The sequence below is a fragment of the Vipera ursinii genome (assembly GCF_947247035.1).
Source record: "Vipera ursinii genome assembly, chromosome: 2".
NCBI classification, from domain to species: domain Eukaryota; kingdom Metazoa; phylum Chordata; class Lepidosauria; order Squamata; family Viperidae; genus Vipera; species Vipera ursinii.
The window spans coordinates 82,502,792-82,527,751 of NC_139513.1; the positions used below are offsets into that span (position 1 = coordinate 82,502,792).

Sequence of the window (24,960 nt, forward strand, 5' to 3'; positions counted from 1 at the left end):
TAGAATATGTTCAACACCCGATGAACAAAACTGCTTTGAATCATTCCCAGTTGGATCTCATGTGTGGAGCAAGTCCATATGACATTCTGGGGAGAGGTCTTGCCTGGTTACCTGGAAATGACCACCAGCCTGGACAACTTTCATCCACTTTCCAACCTCCCCTTTTTTGGTGAAGCTTGTGGAAAAGGTGGTGGCCTAGCAACTTCCGAGGGCCTTGGATGAAACAGATTATCTGGGTCACTTTCAGTCAGGATTCAGGCCCAGTTATGGAATGGAAACAGCATTGGTCACACTTGTCAATTATCTTTGACGAGAACAGGATATAGGGTAGTGCAACCATCCTAGCTCTCCTTGACCTCTCAGAAACTTTCCATCAACCATGGAATCTTTTTGGGTCAACTATGGGGGCTGAGGCTGGGTGGCAGAGTTTTGTGCTGGTTTGGCTCCTTTCTCCAGGGAAAGGTGTTTATAGAAAGTGAGATTCAGTCCTCAGCAGTTATCTTTTGGTGTGTCACAGGGCTTGGTACTCTTGGTATTTGATACTTTTTAATATCTACATGAAATCACTGGGTTGAGGTATCTATCTTTTAATAGTGTAAGCTGCTCAGAGTTACCATGCAGTAAGATGGGTACCTAATACATTTTACAATAAAATAAATAACTATAATGGGTGATGGTTATCTCATTTAAGATGAGCGTTGTTTCATCTGAAAATTACTTTTAAGTCACAATCCATTTATACAGAAATTGTCTTCAAAATGAATCAGGAGGCTTCCAGTTACATTGACTTGCAGCTTATAAAAAGTAACAAAGAACTACCAAGTCCACTTTTGTTAGTCCCAGCATAGTGTAAGAAATATTTTGAAAAATTGTCCATATGCAGTGCAGGAAAGCAAATATATTCCAAATATATTCCTCCAGTTTACAATAGAGGAAGAGAACAACAATGCTCTGGCATTTCTGAACATATTGATCAACCCCGAACCCATTTGCTGTTTCTCTACAAGTGTTTATTGGAAAGCCACGAACACCAACTGTATTTTGCATAATGATAACAACCATCCCACTGCTCATAAGATCAGCTGCATTCAGACGCTGTTCAATAGAATTGACACTCATTGCAGCACACTAGCAGCAAAATCCAAGGAATGAACATATCTCTATCATGTATGCACACAGAATGGATAAATGGTGGATTTTGTTCAACACTGCTGCCGGCTCTGGGAATCGTGACCAATTGATGACGGGTCTACAACTACCACTTGGATGACACTTCCATACATTAATGGAGTGTCTGAGACAGCCACGCAGATACTCTCTACCCATGGCATTAAGGTGGCGCATAAACCCAGCCAGATCCTGCAAACTAAGGTGATGTGCCCCAAAGAATCCTTGCCCAAAGGAGAAATGTCATCTGTGGTTTACCGGATTAGTTGCAATGATTGCACAAGCAACTATGTCAGGAAAACCATGAAGCGCCTACAGACAAGGATTCACAAACATGAGATGGCAGTCAGGCGGAATGAACACCGGTCTTTTAAATATATATATATCCACAAGAAGGACCTAAACTAGGCACAAAAAAATAAAAAGTATCAGACAAAAAATTTTTGAACAGGCAAATAAACCCGGGAGATGGTTGGCCTATAAACTGAAAAAACAAAAAAATAAAAGATGGATTAGTAAACTATGCAATGAAGTGGGGGAGATGGTACACCGAAATGAAGAAAAAAAAACATGTGACGTACGAATTCTATAAAAACCTCTATAAAGACGATGAAAAGATTAGTGAGGGAAGAATACTACAATACCTCATGAATGCTGATTTGCTGAAAGACCCAGAAGAATTCCAAAATATATTAAACAAGGATATAACATTTCAGGAAATTATGGAAGCAATTAAAAAACAAAAAAGTAATAAAACACCCGGCCCTGATGGACTACTGTCTGAAATATACAAAAATCGTCAAGAACTTTTAGGTCCAACTTTATTGGATACATTTAATGAAGTATTAAAAGTAACAAAGATCCCAAATTCATGGAAAGAAGCAACCATTATGTTAATTCCTAAAGAAAACTCCGACTTAACTCTCATTAAAAATTATAGGCCTATATCCTTATTAAATACGGACTATAAGATCTTTATGACAATAATGGCAGAAAGATTAAAAAGATACTTGGTTGAATTTATCCATACTGATCAAAATAATTTCTTGCCCAACAGGCAAATAAGACATAACGTTAGTATCATATTAGATATGCTAGAATATTACAAATTGCATAATGAAAAACAAATGACATTGATCTTTGTTGATGCACAGAAAGCATTTGACAATGTCAAATGGGATTTCATGTTAACCCAACTTAAACATGGAATGGAGAATCAACAAAAAGTTTCCAAATACAAAAAGGTACAAGACAAGGTTGCCCACTATCAGCATTATTATTTGTACTCTCTCTAGACGTTTTAACAAGAATAATCCAAAAAGATAAACTGACTAAAGGTTTAGAAACTAAGAAAGAGATATTTAAATTACAGGCCTACACAGATGACTTAGTCCTTATTTTGGAAGAGCCCCTAGAGTCCGGTACAAGACTATTACAGGTTTTGGGAAACTATGGAGATGTAGCAGGGTTGAAGATTAATAAAAAAAAATACTGTGAGTTAAGGAGAAGGTGGGTGGAGGAGCAAAGTAGCTAAGCCCTTGCTGATTGGACCCTCTTTGCTTTTAAACTGCCAGACACTGCTGGGAAAAAGCTACAATACTGTGAGTTAAGGAGAAGGTGTGTGGAGGAGCAAAGTAGCTAAGCCCTTGCTGAATGGACCCTCTTTGCTTTTAAACTGCCAGAGGCTGCTGGGAAAAGCTACAATACAGTGAGTTAAGGAGAAGGTGGATGGAGGAGCAAAGTAGTGGCCCATGCGCCTAACAGTGCGCAAATCATATAACTAAAAATCAAAAATAGTGGTTGTGCATTCAGGGGAAGTGCATCTGAGATTCCTTTCATCTCAGCATGTCTGGCTTAGTTCAGTGCAACACTTGTTTTGCAGCTGTCTTTCGCAGCACTGTTTTCAAACTGGGAAAGTGTCCTATCTGTACACAAATCACTAATCTACAAGGACAGATTATTCATCTAGGGTCTGTAATCTGTGCTTTTCAGGCAGAAATTAGGTGCTCAGTTCAGCCCTCCTACACTATCAGCTCCCTGTGCCTCAAAGATTCTGCAGGAGAAGGGCAGTGTGGACAACTGTGGGATCTGGCAGGTGAACCATAAACCCAAAGCTTTCGCTGTGTCCCTGCATAACAGATACAGTGCCCTTGCTGACCTTAATAGGGACATTAAGGAAACAGGTCAAGGTAATTATGATAATAACTCAAATAAGCAGGGGACCTTGGTCCGAGATGAACTTGTTTTTGACAGGGAGAAGTGCGAATCAGGTATTACACATCAGTCATGCAAGAAAAGAAAGGTACCCAAAAAGAGAAGCCACCTTCTGGTTGGTGATTCAATTATAAGGGATGTAAATTTAGGAAAGGATACAGAGGTTACAAAAGAGGTCAGGTGTCTTCCAGGTGCTACTGCCAGTAGGGACAAGACTTTTCAAAGTAGTCAACAATACCACCAATGACTGTGATGTGGATGTTATTGTACATCTTGGCACTAACGATCTGTCCCAAAATGATGTACTCTGTGTGCAGAATGATTTCCAGAGCTTGGGGCAGGAACTCAGCAGAATAGGCTGTAGGCTCACTTTTTCAGAGGTCTTACCAGTGTATAAGGAGCAAAATGGAAAAGGCCAGCATATAGCAGAATTTAATATGTGGCTAAAGGAGTGGTGTAAAGAAGAAGGCTTTGGTTATATTAGTCACGATGTCTGTAGCTGGTCCAATAAAAAGATGTACAAAAGAGATGGTCTGCATCCATCCAAGAAAGGGACTGAGTTACTTGGCAAATTCACAGCTTTTCTGGAGGAATATTTAAACTAAACAACGGGGACAGTGAGTTAATTGATACAAAACATCAGTGTCCCCGGCAATCTAAGAAAATAGGGGAACTCAGGCACCACACAAGTTATGTAGCAAGTAAACACAGGGTCAGTCATAAAGGACTCAAATGTCTATACACCAATGCACAGAGTATAAACAGTAAGCAGGGTGAACTAGAAATTCAGGTAAATGAGGGTGGATATGATATTGTTGCCATTACGGAAACATGGTGGGATGAAACCTACAAATGGAACACATAGCTAGAGGGATTTAAATTATTTAAAAGAAACAGACTAAACAAAAGAGGAGGTAGAGTTGCTCTATATATAAGAAATAACTTTATCTCTACAGAAATAGAGCACAACAATGATGAAAACTGTAAACCTGAATGCATTTGGGTCAATATAAAAGGGGGGGAAATGACATTGCCATAGTTGTATACTATAGGCTGCCCAAACAAGCAGAGGAAATAGATGAACATTTGCTAGTCAGCTAACTAAGGTATGTAGGAAGCACATCACAATAGTAATGGGGGACTTTAATTACCCTGATATCAACTGGGAGACAAATTCTGCACCAAGTGGAAGATTCCTGACAAACCTAGCAGACAACTTTCTCTCCCAAAAAGTAGAGAAGGGAACTAGGGGATTAGCCATATTGGATTTAATTCTCACTAACAGAGATGAAATGATAGGTGTCGAAGCCACAGGAACCTTGTGGAGAAGTGATCATGCAATATTGGAATTCAGCATTATGGAAGCACAAGCAATAGAACACAGTCAAACTAGAGTCTTGGACTTTAAAAGCGCTAATTTCAATAAACTTAGAGAGACCTTGGGAAGAATTCCATGAATGAGAATCCTAAAGGGGAAAACAACTCAAGAAGCTTGGGAAATTTTGAAAAGTGAGATAATAAAGGCCCACTCTAGCACAATACCAACAAAGAAGAAAAATAACAGCTCTCAAAAGAAACCAGCATGGCTGCATAAAGAATTCTCTGATAAATTGAAACATAAAAAGGACAAGTATAAGAAGTGGAAAGAGGGGCACATAACTAAGGCAGAATATTAGCAAATAGCCCATGCCTGCAAAGATGAAATGAGGGGAGCTAAGGCTCAAAATGAACTAAGGCTTGTGACCAAAGTCAAAAAATAAGAAAAAAAGCTTCTTTCAACATATAAAAAACAAGAAGAAAGTTAAGGAAATGATTGGTCCATTAGTGGGGGAAAGTGGCAAGAAGGTGACAAGCAACACGGAGAAATCAGAACTATTTAACTCGCTTTTTGCATCTGTCTTTACACAAAGGGTAAAAACAGTCCAATCTACCAAAAACAGTGCCATAAAAACAAAATAGAAATGCAAGTTAAGATAGGCAAGAAAATGGTAAGTGAGCACCTGTCCAGCCTAGACGAGTTCAAATCACCAGGACCAGATGGATTACACCCCAAAGTTCTCAAGGAAATGGCAGATGTGATCTCAGAACCACTGAACTATATTTTTCAAAGATCCTGGAGCTCTGGGGAACTACCAGAGGACTGGAAGAGAGCTGATGTAGTTCCCATCTTCAAAAAAGGGAAAAAATAGATCCAGGAAACTACAGACCTATCAGCCTGACCTCAATACCTGGGAAGATTCTGGAAAAGATAATCAAACAACAAATCAGCGAACACCTTGATGCAAACAAAGTCATCACTAAAAGCCAACATAGGTTTGTCAAAAACAGATCATGCCAGACAAATCTTATTGCATTCTTTGACCAAGTGACAAAATTAGTGGACCAGAGGAATGCTGTAGATATAATTTACTTGGACTTCAGTAAGGCATTTGATAAAGTAGATCACAACCTACTACAGTACTTGATAAGATAGAAAAATGTGGGTTAGATAGCATCACCACCAGATGGACAGGCCATACTCAGCATGTGGTCCTCAATGGAACTGCATCTACATGGAAGGAAGTGTGTAGTGGGGTGACCCAGCGCTCTGTTCTGGGCCCAGTGCTCTTCAACATCTTCATCAAAGATTTGGATGAGGGGACAGATGGGGAACTCATCAAATTTGCAGATGATACCAAGCTGGCAGGAATAGCCAATACTCCAGAAGATAGGCTTAAGATACAAGAGGATCTGGACAGACTCGAACACTGGGCGCTATCTAACAAAATGAAATTCAATGGTGAAAAAAGTAAGGTTCTACATTTAGGCAGGAAAAATCAAATGCACAGGTATAGTATAGGGGGTACCTTGCTCAATAGTAGCAACTGTGAGAGGGATCTTGGAGTCCTAGTGGACAATCACTTCAATATGAGCCAGCAGTGTGCTGCAGCTGCCAAAAAAACCAACACAGTGCTAGGCTGCATTAACAGAGGGATAGAATCAAGATCATGTGAAGTACTAATACCACTTTTCAATGCCTTGGTAAGGCCACACCTGGAATACTGCATCCAGTTTTGGTCACCACGATGTAAAAAAGATGTTGAGACTCTAGAAAGAGTACAGAGAAGAGCAACAAAGATGATTGGGGGACTGGGGGCTAAAACATATAGGGAATTCGGTATGTGTAGTTTAACGAAGAGAAGGGTGAGGGGTGACATGATAGCAGTGTTCCAATATCTTGGGGGCTGCTACAAAGAAGAGTGTCGGGCCCCGTGGGGCCGACATTCACCGGGGGCCCTCTCCACCCCTACGGCCTTTCCTGACCTGGTTGCCGGGTGCCCTGACGGTTTGACGGACCTCCCCCCTGGACTGCCCTGCTCCTCGCTGGCCCAGGAGAGTCGCCGGACGGCCATTCTGTGGCAGCCGGCCACACTGCTGCCGGAGGGACTCCCGTTTGTTGCCGCGCAGGCGCAGGACACGGCAGTTGTCGGCGGAGCCGTCAAGGAAGCTGCAATGGCTGGCGCGGCTGCGCACAGCCACCGGACGGCGGTTGCTGCCCCGGGATCCCCTCTTTTGCTACAGGACCGCTGTCCTGAGTGGGGGAAGGGCCCGCGGACTCAACAAACAGTGGGTCTTCAGCTACAGTCTCTCTGTACGGCAGGACTATCCGGGGCAGCTGTGCAGCGTGCGCAGGTGTGGGACAGCCCTGCCCAGGTGCCGGCAAGACCCACAGCCTGTATTTAGCAGCGTTGGTTGTGGGTAGCGGCCAACGCTGACTTTGTTTTCCTGCTTCGGGTTGTTGTCTTGAAGAATAAAGCACATACAACCCTTTTTGCGGGGGTCTCTCGTTCCTGTCCGGCCGTTGTTCTGCCTGCTGCAGGACGAGTTTGACAGTAAGTCAGCATTTTTCCAACTTTGCGGCCTTTCAGCCTTGCTGCTGTGTGCCTTTCCCCTGGTGTGTAGGGACTGGGAGTATGTGGGCGTGTTTGGGTGGGGTATGGGCGTGTGCCATCGGCATGTATTTAGCAGCGTTGGTTGCAGGTAGCGGCCAACGCTGACTTTGTTTTCCTGCTTTGGGTTGTTGTCTTGAAGAATAAAGCACATACAACCCTTTTTGCGGGGGTCTCTCATTCCTGTCCGGCTGTTGTTCTGCCTGCTGCAGGACGAGTTTGACAAAGAGGGAGTCAAGCTATTCTCCAAAGCACCTGAAAGCAGGACAAGAAGCAATGGATAGAAACTAGTCAAGGAGAGAAGCAACCTAGAACTAAGGAGAAACTTCCTGACAGAACAATTAACCAGTGGAACAACCTGCCTCCAGAAGTGATGAATGCTCCAACACTAGAAATTTTTAAGAAAAGACTGGACAGCCATTTGTATGAAATGGTATAGGGTTTCCTGCCTGAGCAGGGGGTTGGACTAGATGAACTCCAAGGTCCCTTCCAACTTATTATTATTATTATTAAATCTGAAATGCTAGTTAAGAATATGACCAAACTACAAGAAAACGAGCTAGCAGAAAAAAATAACACTCAAATAACTAAAAAAGTAAGGTACCTAGGGATTCAATTGATGGCAAGATGCATCACATTTAAAAGAGAAAACTATGATAATCTAATAGACCAAATTACAGTGGATTTAGATTAATGGAAAAACTTGCAGCTCTCCTTTATGGGGAGAATTACGACAATTAAGATGAATGTACTCCCTAAACTACTTTTTCTATTCCAATGTATACTGACTAAATTAGGCAAAGACTTCTTTCAAAATTTAAACAAAAATATATCCAAATTTATTTGGCAAGGGAGAAAACCAAGATCCCAGGTGTGGGCTCACACAATCGAGTATAACCACACTTTCAATTTTGCAGGGGCCAAAGTTATTGCCCACAGTACATCTAAGGGTGGCCACCTGCTAAAGGAAGCCTGGTTATCCAATCAACACTCGATCAACCAGCATATCGAACTATTGCCAGTTCATTGGGCATCGCGCCAACATGAACTGTCATACAGAGGGCCGGAAAGGACGAATCAGCGATTGCTTCCCTCCTGTGCAAACAAGACAGCAGAAGATTATGATCGCTTACCAGCTGATGCATCAACACAGTGGGAGACTGTGAGGAAGCAAACTGGACCCATGGACTTTACGAGAAGACAAGGGACCAGTGTGATCAATGATGCTGGCACAACGGAGGAATGGCGAGCCGAAACAGTGGCATTACATGCAGAGCAACCACCAGATATGACAGTGAGGAGAGCAGTCAGACAGCGACAGATGATTATGTGCCGCAAGACGAACGCTCCCGGTGGGTGGGGCAAGCGGGGAGAGGCAGAGTGGCAAAATTCAGATGTCAGCTAGCATAATAGTAACAAGATTTGGCAACTGACTGTGGGAGGGCAGGGGCCAAATAGACCCGTAACATGCTCATTGTCTAAATTGTTGGCTTCTCAAGAACTATAAAAATGAGCTCCCCAATCCTAGCTTATACTTTGATAATGTCAGCAGACACTAGTGAAAGCTAAGTTTTAATAAAGTTTATATATATATAAATATACTAGAAGTCATTAAGTGAATCCATTGTCCATAATGATTGTTTTTTTTTAACCAGAAACGAAATAAACTTTGGTTTTCAAGAAAAAAAGCATCATAAATTGTGGTAACAGGACCACAGGATATTGCAAACAGCCATAAATAAGAACCGGTTGTGCAGCAACTAAAATGGAATCACGTGACCATGGGAGGTGGGACGGCTGTCAGAATTTTAAATCCAGGTCATAGTCCTGGGGAGATCTGTCAGAACTTTGGTCACTAAATGACTAGATATAAGTTGAGGACTACATGTCCATTTAACACTTTCTAACTCATTTGAAGTATGCTTTTTGAATATTTTTAAGTACCATAAGGTTTTCTCTAAAAAAAATTGATAAAACATATTGTGATAGGCCCATAGGGCTCAGCTTTTGGTACATGCTGTATACACACAATAGCCTTCAATTACTGATAATAGGCAAGATGTTTCATAACTCAGGCATTTGACCACATGCACATACTGCATGTCTCTCATGCAGTAATCTTTGATTCAGTCTTGCTGGTAAATAATGTGTGTATAAATCACAGCATCTAATTTATCTTTCACTTGTAATATTTCTCTGGCATCCATGTGGCAATCATTATATTATGCTTTCTTTTCCTCCATGAAATAATTTCTCTTGCATTTACCTATGAACAGCTTTTACTATAGTAAACAAATAGTGGAAGAGAAAAGACAGTTAAGTTCTGATTTTTGCTTTCCTGATTTTATACTAGAGGTGGCTTATTATCAGAAAATTGTTCTAAGGGGACAAACAAACATTTTAAATAACTTATCTCTGCAGCCATACATCCATATCTGTAGAAAGTGATGGGGGCTACATGGACATGAGTAAGGATGAATCACTGGATTACGTGCCCATGTCTGACATGAAGGGTGAAATCAAATATGTAGACATTGATTCTTCCAATTATGGCACGACCTATGAGCTGGACAGCTATTCGCCATCAGGTAAGAGAGATTACCAAAAAAAACAGTTTGCATAATTATTTTTCAAATAAGTTTGTGGTGATTTAATTCCTTTAAGAGAAATTACAAACAATGAAGTTTTGTTCATTCTTGTGTTTCATCCAGTTAAGAAGTAGTTCTCAACTTAACAACCATTCATTCAGCAACCATTCAAAATTACAACAGTGTAGAACAAAAGGACTTACAGCCTGTGGGCAAAGTTACAGCAATTGCAGTGCCCACATGGTCATGTGATTTCAGTCTGGGTGATGGAAACCCGTCCGCACTTACAATTGGTTGCCATGCACCTCCAAATATGAGATCACTGCTCGCAATCTTCCCTGAAGGCTTCCCCTGAAAGTCAATGGGGAAGCTGGCAGGCAAGGTCGCAAACTGCTGCTACCTTTTCAAGAGGACTCCCTCTGGTTTCTGAGGGCTGGCTGTAAAAGGTCCATCTGATTTTCAGCCATGGAGGATTTGTAGCACCAGAGTAGAGGGAAGTTTCTCTACTCTGGGTCTGAAAATCCTGTTAAAAATCTTGTCAGCAGCTGGAAAAAACTCGCAGCAAAGGTAAGACAAGTGTAGTGGTTTGCTTGTCCTGGTGGGGCTGGGTGGGTGGTGTGGCTTCCACTGGCGACTGTGGCTTTGTGCCATTTTACAGCACTCTCAGCTTGTCCGCGGCCTCCCCCATCCTTCCTGAGGCACCCTGCAATCTTAACCTGGGATTCCATCCACTTAAACCGCGAGATCACCTAAAGATTGCCAGGATTGCAGTCATTGAGCAAAGCAGTCATGTGATATCTTGCTTAATGGCTGCTTCACTCAATGATCAAGATTCTGGTCCCAACTGGGGTCATAAGTTGAGGACATCTGTATAATTTAATGTTGGGTGAAGGAAGCTTCCGATTCCATTGATCTGATATTCCAGAATTTTATATTCCAACAAGACCATTATAGGGTATGTGTATGTCTCTATCCTTTTTAAATATGATTTAATAAACACTGTATTATTTTATATTTCCAGGTTCAGAAAAAGTGACCTTGATCAGCGAGTCTCCTCTCCTCAGTTACATTGATCTTGTTGGAGTTAGCTTCCAAGTGGCTAAGGGAATGGAGTTCTTAGCTTCTAAAAACGTAAATATATTTGCAATAGAGTTATATAGTTCTAACTATAGTTATGAGTATCTGATTTCAAGAGAGAAAGGGGGTGGTTGAGTACGTGTTTGTGCTCAAAGAAACAGAAACAGGTGGAGTGAACAAGGGCGTTTCTCTCAGAAGCATAAATAGGAGGCTGTTAGTGTAGGTGTTGCTAGTCTTTGGTATGTTGTTTTTTTAGACATTACTGCTACCTTTTTCACAACAAGCTGTGTTTACCTAATCCCCCCACATGCACAAACCAAAAGCCATGACATTCAGTAAGAAAAGACTAAGCTCAGTATGTTCAGATTCTTCAAGCAAAGTGAAGTAGTCCCTCAGAATACAGATTTGATAGATCATGAATGGGAAGCTGACTATTGGTTTGTATTCTTCCTTACCAATTAGATAGAAGATCTGGTGAATATATTTTGTTATATATGCTCCCAAAACTGGTTAATTTGGGGAATTAAGCACCTTGGATTAAATGGGTTGATTGGAGGGATTCCACTGGTTCCTCTCCTTCAAGTAGCAAAGAAATACATATTGCAGTGCAGCCTAGTATCACAATAAATGAACTGTGTCACAGGGTTCATTTCAGACATAATAGCTCACTCATCAGCATGTCTATGTTGCCATAATCTTGATCAGGGTTGGCCCTTTTTCGTCACGTAAGGCATTTGGCTAATAGTCGTGGCAAGGAGAAAAAAAAGGCTAAAACTTGTGCAGACAAAGACTGCTTCTAATTACCACATAATCTGTGGTTATTTTTCCTGAGGTGCATTTTCACAAGCCAGCATTAAGATGTCACTTGCAGTATGGATGCCACAAGGAATTGCTAGTACCACAAGGTAAAAAAAATATGGCTGGGAAACATCCTGACCTGTAAGACTGCCAGCAATGAATTTGAATAGCAAGATAGGTGGCATATACATTTATATACATATACATATGTATACATTTAATAAATAATGAATCTGAAGGGCAAAAGAATCACAGCATCTCAAAGTACAAGGAAATAATTCTGCAATGCGGTATGAATTCAGCCTTTGTAGTTTCTAAACACAGCGTGTTTATGTGAACCAGGCAACAGTGGCTTTTCAACAAACAGTGGTTAAACGAAAGATGGCTTAACATGATCTACAAACTTAGTGTTCCAAATCAAATTCTCTGGTTTCGTATGATCCCAGTTGCTGCCTCCTGGCACCTGCTGCCTAAAGGAATCCTTTCACCTGCCTGATACTTAAGAGCTATTCAATGATAGGAGTCCTCTAGTCAGGTAGTAATAAAAAAGAACCTAACCCCCACCCAAGAAACCAGTTGGTTCAAAGAAAGAGCAGTAGTCAGAGGCCCAAGATGCTGCATTAATGCAAATATGAATGTGTGCCATTGTTTTCACCTAATGGTTGCCTCAAAGTGTGAGGTGGGCAGTGTATAAATTTAACAAATAAATGTTAAACTGACTCCAAATAGTCTTTGAGCGACCCATGACAGTGGCAGGGATAACGGTCTTTAAAATAAGTATCTCAACTAAAGCACTGCTGCTTGCATTTTTTGTGGGTCTTCTGGTACCGCCTTTTCAGAGTATTTTAAAGGGTTATGAAGTTTACAAAATGAGGCTGCAGTGCAAGAGGGCAAAATGAAGTCATAAAGCTTAGACAGCAGTATTTCTACAATGGTGTTTCCACATCTCTCTAGAGCAGCTGCCTGAGCACCTCTTCAGCATATTCATTGTATGTCTGCATTTTGTGATTCTGTTTCACTCTGAAGAACTCTGAGGCACAATAATTTTGTTTGAAAGAAAAATTAAGACACCCAACATATATGTCTACACACTCAGCATGTCTTTTCCCCTGTTATCCAGTGCGTGCATCGTGATCTGGCTGCAAGAAACGTACTGATCTGCGAAGGGAAACTGGTGAAGATCTGTGACTTTGGCTTAGCCAGGGACATCATGCGGGATTCAAATTATATTTCCAAAGGGAATGTGAGTATCAAGATTACCTGGCCTGCAGGTGTCCCTTTGACCAAAACAGGAAGAGTTAAACATACATTTAGGACCCTTGCTCCACCTGACTTTTTTAATCTCTTTGAGAAGGCACATACCCACAAATCTGAATTTCAAATCCTCAAGCATTCTAAAGATTTGTTTTATGTGGCTAGCTATATACCCACATGCAGCCACCATTAAGAGTAAAGGTAAAGATGAATTTTTTCCTGAATTTAAAAAGAGACTTTACTTTGCAAAGTACACATTCTTCAGGTCTCTTTTTTATGTGAGATATGCCAATCGAATTTGGTGTGTGTATGTATGTATATGTATAATGTATACACACACACAGAGACACGCACACTTAGGTTGAGGCTTTCAAGGACTGAAACAGTAGAACTAGAGTTACAATATGAATCATTTTGCACAGAAGGCACATCTCTAAATCTCCCTTACCCTGTCACATTCCCCAGTAAATAGGAAACGAAACCCCTGGCTCTTTGCAATTCTTCCTGGAAAATATTTTTTTGGTGCTGGTTGCACAACCAAGCCTTCTTTCAGCCTAGAAGATGGTGATTAGACAGCACGCAAGCTGGTAAATGAAAAAAAACAGAAGCAGACTTATTTCACATGTCACAGAAAAGCATAAGCTGGGGGAGATGAATACAGGAAATGGTGGTAACAAGCATAATATAACTGTTCTTCTGTTGAGGGTATCTTTTGCTCAGCCAATCCAATTTTTTTTCTATCCAATTTAATTTTCCTCCAGATTATTTTAGGCTGCGTTTTTAAATTCTGTGATCTCTGGAAGCTCACAACCATCCTTTATGTAGGTTAGTTTATGGCTAACAGTTCTCAATATCAATATTTCAATACAAATAAAATTCATTAAAACCCGAAACTATTAAAATAAAGGTAAGACAATTTTATTGACAGTTCTCAGTTATTTGGGGAAGCACAAAGAGCTAGTTTGCACTTAAGAGGCACCAAAAATCTGCAGCTATATTGTCTTCCTAATATTGCATGAATCTCCAATTCTTCCTCACTGCACTATTATATGTCACTATGGAAACAATCTAATACACGTAATAGTCACAATGTAAATAGAGGTTTCTGTGTATTAAAGTGGCCCTGTTTGGACGCATTAATGTTTAGCAGCTCAAGGATATGATTAGAGACCTGTGCAATGTCAGAGGCTGTGTCTTCACTGAAGCCTTATTAGATTTCAATATGTGCTATTTTGTCCATACATTGTAACTTGTAAAGAAAATGAATGTTTGAAGTTTTTCCTCCTTTCATCTCTGGTTTTGAAATAGCCATCCTTTCCTTGAAATTGGATTTGGGTTGTGACCTTTTAAATTACTTTTGAAGCAGCACTCCATTCTCTGCATACGAAATTTAGAACTTGTTACTGTTAATTACTTGACTAAGTGTTTAACTGCTGATCCAAGTCACATTTTATCATATTGCTGTCATACTGAGCAGGACTGACAATAACAAGATCATAGTCATGAAATCTCCTTCTTGGACTAAGAAGGACTCGTTCTTCTTCCCAGGTTCCAAATAAATTAGTTCCATTAACATTCACAGAAAAGTATCATTAGCAAAGTTAACAATTCAGAGACTTTCAGTGGTCAGTGCTATGGTAATTTTTTAAAAAATAAAATCCATTTTACCTTTTTAAATAGACCTTCTTGCCTTTGAAATGGATGGCCCCTGAGAGCATCTTCAATAACCTCTACACTACCTTAAGTGATGTGTGGTCTTTTGGGATTCTTCTATGGGAAATATTCACTCTAGGTACGTCTCTTTGGTCAGCATTGTCCAACTTAACCTTTGCTATATCCTGCCTTCCAAATACTCTGTTTAAAATGAAAAACTGTTACTTCTGTAGTCTATCTACACAATCTTCTCTATATTAGTGTCATCCATTTTTCTGTCCGAGAGGGGCCACTCCCCAAAACTATAGCCTTTGTGTGAAACTGAGAAAGAAATGGTGGTTGCTTAAGTTCACTCTTTTGTTCTTAGGTGGGACTCCATATCCTGAACTGCCTATGAATGAGCAATTCTATAATGCTATTAAACGTGGTTACCGGATGTCCAAACCTACCCATGCATCCAATGAAATGTGAGTAGTTTGGGTAAGCAATTGTCTATAAAGTTGGGGAAATATCTACTTTTCAAGACTTTCCCAAACTATGAAATCTTCTTTTAATATGTGTTTAGCTACGAAATTATGCAGAAATGCTGGGAAGAGAAGTTTGAGATCCGACCGTCTTTCTTTCAACTGGTAGTGCTTATGGGGAACCTGCTAACAGACAGCTACAAGAAGGTAAACTAAAATCAAAATAATATCTTTTCCTTTACCCATAGAAAGGATATGGGACTGAGTACTCGTCTCCAAATCTGTTCGTTGTTGGCCATTATTTGGGAAAAGTATTGAAAAATGTTTCCTACTGATTTAGCACTTTTGATGAGGTTCCAAGGTTTAATTGCCATCCAGAATTCTAAACCTTGACCTATTGTTCTCCATTGTCATACGCTCTTAAAAGATGTAGGTTTTTGTATGTAATGCCCAGTGGTTTAATATTAGAATGATGGAAGGAGTCTCAATAAGCAGCTCAACATCCTAATATCTTTCTCTATAAAAAGCATGCTATAATCATAACTTGTAGGTGAAGCCTTATTTTGTTGGGGAATGGGAGGTGGGGAAATAAACCAGATATATACAGGCACTGTTTTACGGTGGTTCTCCTCCTACCTCTCGGGCCGCTCACAGTTTGTTTTGGCAGGGGGGCAGTGATCTACCCCGAGGCCCCTTTCTTGTGGGGTACCTCAAGGGTTGGTACATCTATATGAAGCCGCTGGGTGAGATCATCCATGGCTTTGGAGTGAGGTATCACCAATATGCGGACGATACCCAGTTGTTCATCTCCACCCTGAGCCAACCCAGTGATGCCCTTGATGTGATGTCCCGGTGCCTGGAGGTGGTGTGGGTCTGAATGGGAAGTAACAGGCTCAGGCTGAACCCCTCCAAGACCAAGTGGCTGTGGATACCAGCATCTCGTATTGTCCAACATGTTCCTTCTCTTTTAATGGGGGGGAAGGTATTGCCCTGAAGACTTGGCTATTTGAACTTGCCGGCCTGGACTGAGGGACTGGGATTTTACATTTTAGAACGTGTTTTATTGTTTAGGGCTACTTGGTTTAATTTATTTTAATTTTTGTATATTATGTGTTGTATATAGTGTTTTAATTGCCCTGTACACCACCCCGAGTCCTTCGGGAGAGGGCCGGTATATAAATCCAAATAATAAATAAATAAATAAATAAATAAATAAATAAATAAATAAATAAATAAATAAATAAATAAATTGCCCCCCTCAGAAAGGGCCCACAACTTGGGTGTCCTCCTGGATTCACGGCTTAACTTGGAAGATCATCTAACTGCTGTGACCAGGGGGGCCTTTGCACAGGTTTGCCTGGTGCGCCAGATGTGCCCCTTTTTGGACTGAGATGCCCTATGCACGGCCACCCACGCCCTTGTCACTTCTCGCCTGCATTACTGCAATGCTCTCTACATGGAGCTGCCCTTGAGGTGCACCCGTAGGCTTCAGCTGGTGCAAAATGCGGCCGCGCAGGTGCTTATGGGAGTTTCTCGATACTCCCATGTTATACCACTCCTGCGTGAGCTGCATTGGTTTCCGGTTGCCCTCCGGGTGCGATTCAAGGTGCTGGTAATTACCTTTAAAGCCTTACACGGCTTAGGCCTGGGGTACTTGTGAGACCACCTGCTGCCATTATCAACCTCCCATCGCCCGGTTCACTCCCACAGAGTCGACCTCCTCAGGGTTCCGTCAGCTAGGCAATGCCAGCTGGTGACCCCCAGGGGGAGAGCCTTCTCTGTGGGTGCAACAACCCTCTGGAATGAACTGCCTCCGGAGCTGCGGATGGCCCCTGACCTTCGGTCCTTCCGCCGTGACCTGAAGACATGGATGTTCCAACAATCGGACCTGGACTGACTATGGTTTTAAATTTGGCTTTTATTGGGTTAAATTGTCATGTATTTATCACATCTATTGTTTAATTCTTTTTTAAATTTTGTATTTTATGTTTTTAAATTTTTTATTGTTGTGAGCCGCCCTGAGCCCTTAGGGAGAAGGGCGGCATATAAATTTAATAAATCTAATCTAATCTAATCTATATTGTTATGTCAAAATTCTCCAGTTTGGTGTCTTTTGCACTATAATAATGTTTCTAACTATGAATCATGTTATTTACTAGGAACGATAGTAGGAACCCTTAGATATATTTCTGTAAATTTGTGGGTTGAATGCCCAACCCATTTCTACATCAGCCTCATTTTGGGGGGATTCTCAGGTACCCATGAAATCCGAAGTAAAATAAGTGACAGGAACATAAAATTTGGCATTTTCACAAATGTTCTATTCAGACTGTTGCATTCTGGTGACCTCAACAAGTCAGTCAGTCTGCTCATATTTCTGAAATAAGTCAGACGTGTAGAAGGAAAGGGAATCTGATTAACTATAATGGTAACTGCTTGGTGCACCAGACTGCAAGATATGCACTACAATCTCAGTTTGAACCAGATTTAATGTGACAAATAGCTTCATTCATCATCCAAAGCCCTTTAAACATTTAAAAGATAAAGCTGGCATATCTCAAGTTAGCAAAGTATAGATACGTGACCAAAACATTTGGCTTATACAACACATTGTTTTTTAAAAAATAAAGGTAAACACACAGAATGCATGCATAATCCCCATGTTGAGATGCATCTGACCTCATCATTTACTCCTGGAGATCCCACAATTCATATATGTCTAAAAAAATCTACTTAGAAGAAAGTTCCATTCATTTTCAGTAACCATGACTTCTAAATGTTTGGAATTGCAGCGATAATATAGTAACTCAGGGAATAGGGCGGTATATAAATATAACTAAATAAATAAAAAATAAATAAATAACTATTACTGCAACATCCAGATGTCTTATAACTCAAGTATAAAAAAATTATAGAGAGCTGTGTTTTGTGTTATATGAATAGGTATATGTACTCATCTCTCCTTTCTATTCTCACTGCCTTGCATGAGAGCAGAAGTATCAACAGGTGAATGAAGAATTCTTGAAAAGTGATCACCCGGCTATTGTGCGTATCAGGCCCAGGAACACAGGATTCATGGCTTCTAGGTCCACTGCAAGTGACAGTGTCAGTTCAAGTTCTGTCCTCTATGCAGCTGTGGAGCAGAATGGAGTGGACAATGATTATATCATTCCTTTGCCTGATCTTAAACCAGAGGGAGACAGTAATAATCCTCCGGAGGCCTCTAGCAGCAGAGCAAGGTTAGAATATTTTTAATTTGTGGTGCCTACCATGACATTTGGTCCCAACGGCTTGTTCTCTTGACTAGGAAAATATTATGAATATGAAAAATACTGTTGAAAAGAACTTTAAGGACTGCAGAATGCCTTCTCTTGAGAAATATATCCATTAAATAACCCTTCCAAATTATCTCCTAGCAAATTCTTTTTCAAAATTAAGAGCATGTCTCTGAATTTTTCTGTCATCTTTTTTTTGCACCACTAACTCCAAAATCAAACTGGATGATGATGATTTTGATGATAGTTATCATGATGCTAATGACCATGATGATAGTGACAATGATGATAATGATGATGATGATTCTTGCCATTCAGCTATGTCTACCACAATTGAATGGTCCTAATTCTCACTCTTTTTCTTTCTCAATTTTAGTTCAACCCTGAATGAAGCAAACACATCATCTACTATATCTTGTGACAGTCCTTTAAGACCTGAGCAAGAAGAAGAAGAACAAGCATCTGAGATAAAGCCAGATTGCTAGGGTTAATAGTTCTCTGTGCTCCTGTATATGCTAGCACTGGGGACTTCCATCCAGTGGGGAAAAAATGTGCATAGCCCCTTCATTCAAATTGTATCAAAGTACAGCTTGTCGCTCCTTCCTCTTTAACCTAAAACAGAAGCCTGGAATTATCGAAATAGGTCTTTTCTGAGACCAAAAGTATCCAATAGGACTGCAGACTAAATCAGAACAATTCAAGTCAGTATTGTCTGATAATTCTTTGTGGCTTCTGAACTGGGATTATGTTCATTTCAAATTTTAATGCAGAATTTGCTCTTCGTTCACCATATACATTAGTTCACCACTCATGTTTCCACCTGCTAAATCAGGATATCAGAAGAGAATCCATAACATCTCTCATCTTTGAAGAGTCACAACAGTTTCTGGACAAAACTGCTCTCCCCATGTCTGCACAAGGTCAAAGAAAAGAATCTCCGGGGTTCAGTCAGGATAAATGCTTTTTGATCCTTGCAACTTTACTTGACTGTTACTCACTTACTGGATTATCAAGTGATGCTTTTTAAAATGTATCATTAAAAAGGATAGAAAATGAAAGAAGGACAAAGACTATGTGCAGGGATCATGTGAGTAGTTAAACTCACTACACACTGAGAAAAGTTTTCTCTGTTGTTTTACCAAACTTCAAGCTCAGACATTTAAGCTGGGGCCTGCCTTTCTTCTTAGGTCTCCCAATTCTTTCATTACAGCATTCCGTCATTAGTGTAAATGATTTCATGGGTTACAGGTACACAGATACTGCAGCTGCCCAGGCAGTGGCTAAGGACATTAGCTAAAGTAGCATTTTGTGTGTGTGTGTGTGTGTGTAGGAAAAAAAATACAGAGTGCATGGAGACTCAGCATTATATTTTCAGCAGGCTGCCCTTTCGTTGGATGAAATGAAGTGATTAAAAAGGAATGCTTGGATTTATCCAAGACCATAAGAGGATGAAAAATGGATCATACATTTTCTGCTTGTGCACTTTGTAAGCAAAAGGGCTCACTGCCTAACTGGCAGCTATATCTTTGGTTTACTTCAGAGGGTTATTATTAACAGCCATTGTATTCTGCTGAATCGTAGAGGTATTCAATTACAACAGGTAGGTCTTAGAAAACAAGGTTGGATCTAATTAGTCTTTAATTGGACTTAAACAACTAATACAAATGCCAAGGCTGTAGGCTGGTTGGGAAATTGAAAAACTTTCTCAAGCTGCAAGAAGCTCTTTATTGTTGCCAGTGAGATGACATTGGCATGGATTTGTCATTTCCAGCAATGAAACACTTGAGGGAACATTTACCATTATTCAGTCTTTCAGAGGCTGGAGAGAGCACTTAATAACCTTGGGTTGCAATACCCATGGCCCCAAATACCTTCCAATGTGCTTAGAAATGGATCTACTTACTAGGAAGAAAGATCTAGGAGAGGTAGGTCCCATACTACTTCCTATGATAAATGTGAATTGTCTTACATAAATTGGTGGTCCCTCCATTCATTTAGTGCCATATCTGGTAGTGATATGGCACAATTATGAGGATTGTTTTGGCTGTGGCTGCCATCTTCCCTTTTTTTAATCCACTCAAGATACCCCAATACTCCCCATTGGCTGTTACTTAGGGTATAATGAGCAGGTAAATGAAATGCTTTGGCGCATTTCATGTATCTTTAGCTCTGCACAATGCAAACATGTATTCCAGTTTTGCTGGAAAGCATCCTATTATAAAAAGGCTTCTTTTAAAAAAAATCTAGCGTCCTCTTCCACTAGAGGTAGTTCTAAAGTGTCTCATTATCCTCTTTTAAAAAAAACTATTTTAGCTACTTTTGATCACATTCTATTAACAGTAGAACAGGTATGTTATATAACTATAGTTAGGTGTGTGTGTGTGTATGTATGTGTGTGTGAATGAATGAATCATATGAATAGGAGAGTATATATAGAGATTATTTTCCTCTAGTCAATCTATTAACAATTTCCCATTTTTTAAATAATATTCATATTTACTACCTTAGCTTTTCTGTTATATTTGTTCTTTTTTTAAGGTACTGTCAGAGTATTTGTTATAAATGTTCAGTTGATGTGGTAACAATAGAGTTAGGGAATGTTTGCAGGCAAACATGCCAATTTAAAGTCCAATGTTACAATAGCTAAAATGAATTATACTACAAATTATGGCCAGTACTGGGTTTTTGTCCTTCAAATATATTATATACCTTTTTCAATCAGCTTTTAAAATTATTTTGTGATAACATTTTCTAATTATCACCCAATTGATTATATTGTCTATCGAAAATACAGAAAAGCGTTAAGTCTCTAATTGTATCATAAGATTTCTGAGAAGGGGACCCATAGTTAGATTTCTTATATGCTTTTTAGTCTTTAATAATATAGCATCACGACGACTTATTCCTACATTCATAAATGTTTTATTTTTATGATAGAGTTTTTCAAATTAATCTCACACTGCATACTAGTCACAGACCGATTTAAAACAGATTTATATGGAACGGTTAATCATTTTAGTGGTCAAAGTAGTTTAGTTCCCAGGTAGGCCACCTGCCTTCATGTGAGGCCAGGATATATTCTTTGTATCTTTTTTAAAAAAAATAAAAAAGGCTGATCAAAAGTTAGACAGGCAGCTAACAAAATTATGGAATGAGATATTGGTGTAGGTTTGCTTATCTTTTTAAGAACATAGAGCCAGATACAATTCACAGCAGTATTAGCTCAGTAGATTATTATTATTTTTAACTTTAACCTTAATTTATTTGACAAGGAGCTTCATTTGCCTTTTGACACACCAAACTGAACAGTTTTTCAATTGTACTTCTTGGGGTTTAAGTGCTTTAGGTAAAATTGTCTCTGGCCAAGTAGAGCAAGCAAGAACACTACCGCTCTATTACCATCATGCCACTCTCCAGTGTGAAGCAGTACTAGTACATTGTTTTCAGAAATAAAGATTGGGTTCTTCCATAGAAGACTCTTCTGCTGCTGCTGCTACTGCTGGTTCTACACACTCAAAAGCTAAATGATAGCCAATCTGTCAGAAAGAAAAATGATAAATTTTCCTTTCCCTAGCCCCAAATTATTAGGTGCTATGTTTTTTTTAATCAGATGCTTCCATTCTGATTTGCTAGGTCTCCTGTCCCAAATGACACCAAGGCTGCCAGTTCTAGCTTGTCCTCCTGAAGTGTAGATAAGTGAACAATGCTGATGAGTCTTTCACATTGGCTAGATGGAGAAGAGAAAGCAAGAGTTGACTAACCAAAGGGCCTTTATGCCATTTGAATTTAATAGCCATAATTTGACTTAATATATTTTTAAAGAGAATCATTCACCATGGTACTTTTATATTGCTGATAATTGGCTTGCTTGGTTATTGGGTTTGTGAGGTTTTTATATGTGTGTGTGTTTATATACATTAGTTTTGATAAGAAGAAGAGTGAATCAAAACAATTTCTGTCTTGAATGAAACATGATAAACTTGGAACATCAGTTTTTGCAAACTTGGTTTCATCTTTATTAATTTTCCATCTTTCTATAATGTTTTAACCTACAATTATTACAATACAGCTCATATATAAATATATATCTTTCTACATCCAACAAGCACTATTAGCCAGACTTCATAAAAAGTATTGTCACACTAGTGTTATTTTCAAAATAAATAACATTTTTCTTAATGATGCATATACAGTTTGTATTATTTGTCTTTCCTTTTCCATTGGATTGCATTGGTTTCTATTCACTGGAAGAAATAGGATAAGGCAGAGTTTGCTTGCTGTATTGCATAATCTAGAGCACAGCAGACTATTGACAAAAACGCAATGCATTGTCCTATTTTCCTAAAACTTCTTTTGTAGGTCAGAGGATGGGGAATACAATGCAATTAATTGTTCTCATGGAAGTTGGCTGGTTATTGGCATTTAAAGCCTTGATCCCGCAAAGTAAGTAAGCCTTTCAATAGCATTTTGAATTCTAGAATCAAGCAAGTGTTTGAGGAGATCAGGAGGGATTGGAAAATCAGTTTCTTTACTTCAGTCTATGCATTATTATAGATAATGAAGATTATAGATTAAAAATGATAGATTAAAGATTATAGATTAAAGTGGGAATCCTTTCTCAATTCACATTATTCACAGGCACAGTCTTATACAACAACTTACTCTTTCCAAACTGAAATTTCTTTCCACCTAAAAAGATTTAATTAAAAAAATCTTTCCAAAGCAATAGCTAACAAACAAAGCCAGAAAAGAACTAGTTAATACTATGAGAAAATAATCCGAGTCTGCAGCATCGATTTATAGAAAATAGTGACTTTGTTTCACTATTCTAGTCCTCTCTTTGAATTAAACACTGACTCATGCAGATTTGTTCTTAGAATTAAATCAGAGAAATATTTCAAAGATCCTTTGAACAATTCTCAATACATTGTTTAATGTTGATTTTCATGTTACTCTACAATGAATGATTCACGGGAAAATGGACCAAGCAACGAGTTTATAGCTGCCACTGTCAGACAAAATTCTAATGAAGCAGTCTAATTCTGATGAAGCAGATAATGTTGATCATTATCTCTGCATATTCATCATTATAACATTTTAAATTATAGTGACATACATTTCCTTCCTGATATGATAATATGTTTTACAATTCTAAACAAGGGAAGTTGAGTTTAAATATGGATTCGTAAGATTTGGGCCAAGATGGAAAAGTACAGAGGATTTAACCAAGCCAGCAAATTTTGTTCACGTTTTCAAGTAAGAATCATAGCAATAATTGATTCTACTTGGGCCTTTTTTGTATTCTACTTCTTGAAGTTTTCATAGGAGCCTTGGTGGAGCAGTGGGCTAATGCCTCCTTAAGTAACACCAGCTGCCTGCAATTAGTGCAGGTTTGCATCCCACCAGGCTCAAGGTTGACTCAGCCTTCCATCCTTCCGAGGTAGGTAAAATGAGGACCCAGATTGTTGGGGGCAATAAGCTGACTTTGTAATAATGCCGCTTGGGGGGGGGGGCAAAAGCCCTAATAAGCAGGCATATACATAGAATGAAGGCTATTGCTAAGCACATTGTGCTTTAGATTGTAAGCCGCCCTGAGTCTTTGGAGAAGGGCGGGATATAAATGGGATTAAAATAAAATAAAATAAAATAAAATAAAATAAAATAAAATAAAATAAAATAAAATAAAATAAAATAAAATAAAATAAAATAAAATAAAATAAAATAAAATAAAATAAAATAAAATAAAATAAAATAAAATAAAATAAAATAAATAAAATAAAATAAAATAAATAAAATAAAATAAAATAAAATAAAATAAAATAAAATAAAATAAAATAAAATAAAATAATAAAATAAAATAAAATAAAATAAAATAAAATAAAATAAAATAATAAAAAAATACAAAATTTCAATCACCTAAATTACCAAATAATCTAGATTAGCATTGCATGAAGCCAACTTCTACTTAGTATATTTTCCTTCCTTTTTTTAAATCCTCTTGAATACTGCTTTCAGGTTTTTTTTCTCTGATTGTCTAACTTAGAAATTTGCACAGTTCCACTTTTTCAGAATTTTGTCACAAGTTTTCCTCAGAGATAGATTAATAAGTGCAAAAGGAACAAGTCAGCAAAAGATCAATCATGTTGGTTTTGTATGGGGTTAATAACACTACTAAACAACAGCTCAACCGATGCCACCAGGTAGTGCTGCACCAAAACTGCTGCAGCCAGGGGCAGCATTTCAGTGGGAAATCCAGGTTTAAATTGATTGGCTGGGAACACACCTGACCAGGTATAAATAGGGCACAGTTAACACCTATCGCCGGCTCAATCTACCACCTAATAAAGACGGTTATGCTGTACTCCTGTGCCTGGTGTCCTCCATGCATTACAGAACCCACTACACAATAGTGGCAACAAGGATGGGATCCTGCTTCATCTAGAGCTGAATTCACTCGGGGACAGCATCGCTTGCTGGAGGAAAGAGACATCTTTCCTCCCCCCCATCAACGGCCGGCTAGTCACCACGCTAGCAGTCACCT

At 39.2% G+C, this 24,960-nt stretch overlaps 1 protein-coding gene across 1 annotated transcript in view; it reads left to right on the top strand.

Moving 5' to 3' along the window:
- The window catches only part of PDGFRB (platelet derived growth factor receptor beta), a 132,046-nt gene extending 113,076 nt beyond the window's left edge, over positions 1–18,970 (top strand). Inside the window, exons 16-23 of the mRNA XM_083352291.1 lie at positions 9,732–9,898; positions 10,920–11,029; positions 12,894–13,016; positions 14,708–14,819; positions 15,048–15,147; positions 15,246–15,351; positions 18,139–18,383; positions 18,796–18,970. Coding sequence (XP_083208417.1) covers positions 9,732–9,898; positions 10,920–11,029; positions 12,894–13,016; positions 14,708–14,819; positions 15,048–15,147; positions 15,246–15,351; positions 18,139–18,383; positions 18,796–18,904 — 1,072 coding nt within the window. The 3' untranslated portion in view covers positions 18,905–18,970. The remainder of the gene's footprint in view (positions 1–9,731; positions 9,899–10,919; positions 11,030–12,893; positions 13,017–14,707; positions 14,820–15,047; positions 15,148–15,245; positions 15,352–18,138; positions 18,384–18,795) is intronic.
- Positions 18,971–24,960: the final 5,990 nt, after the last annotated feature.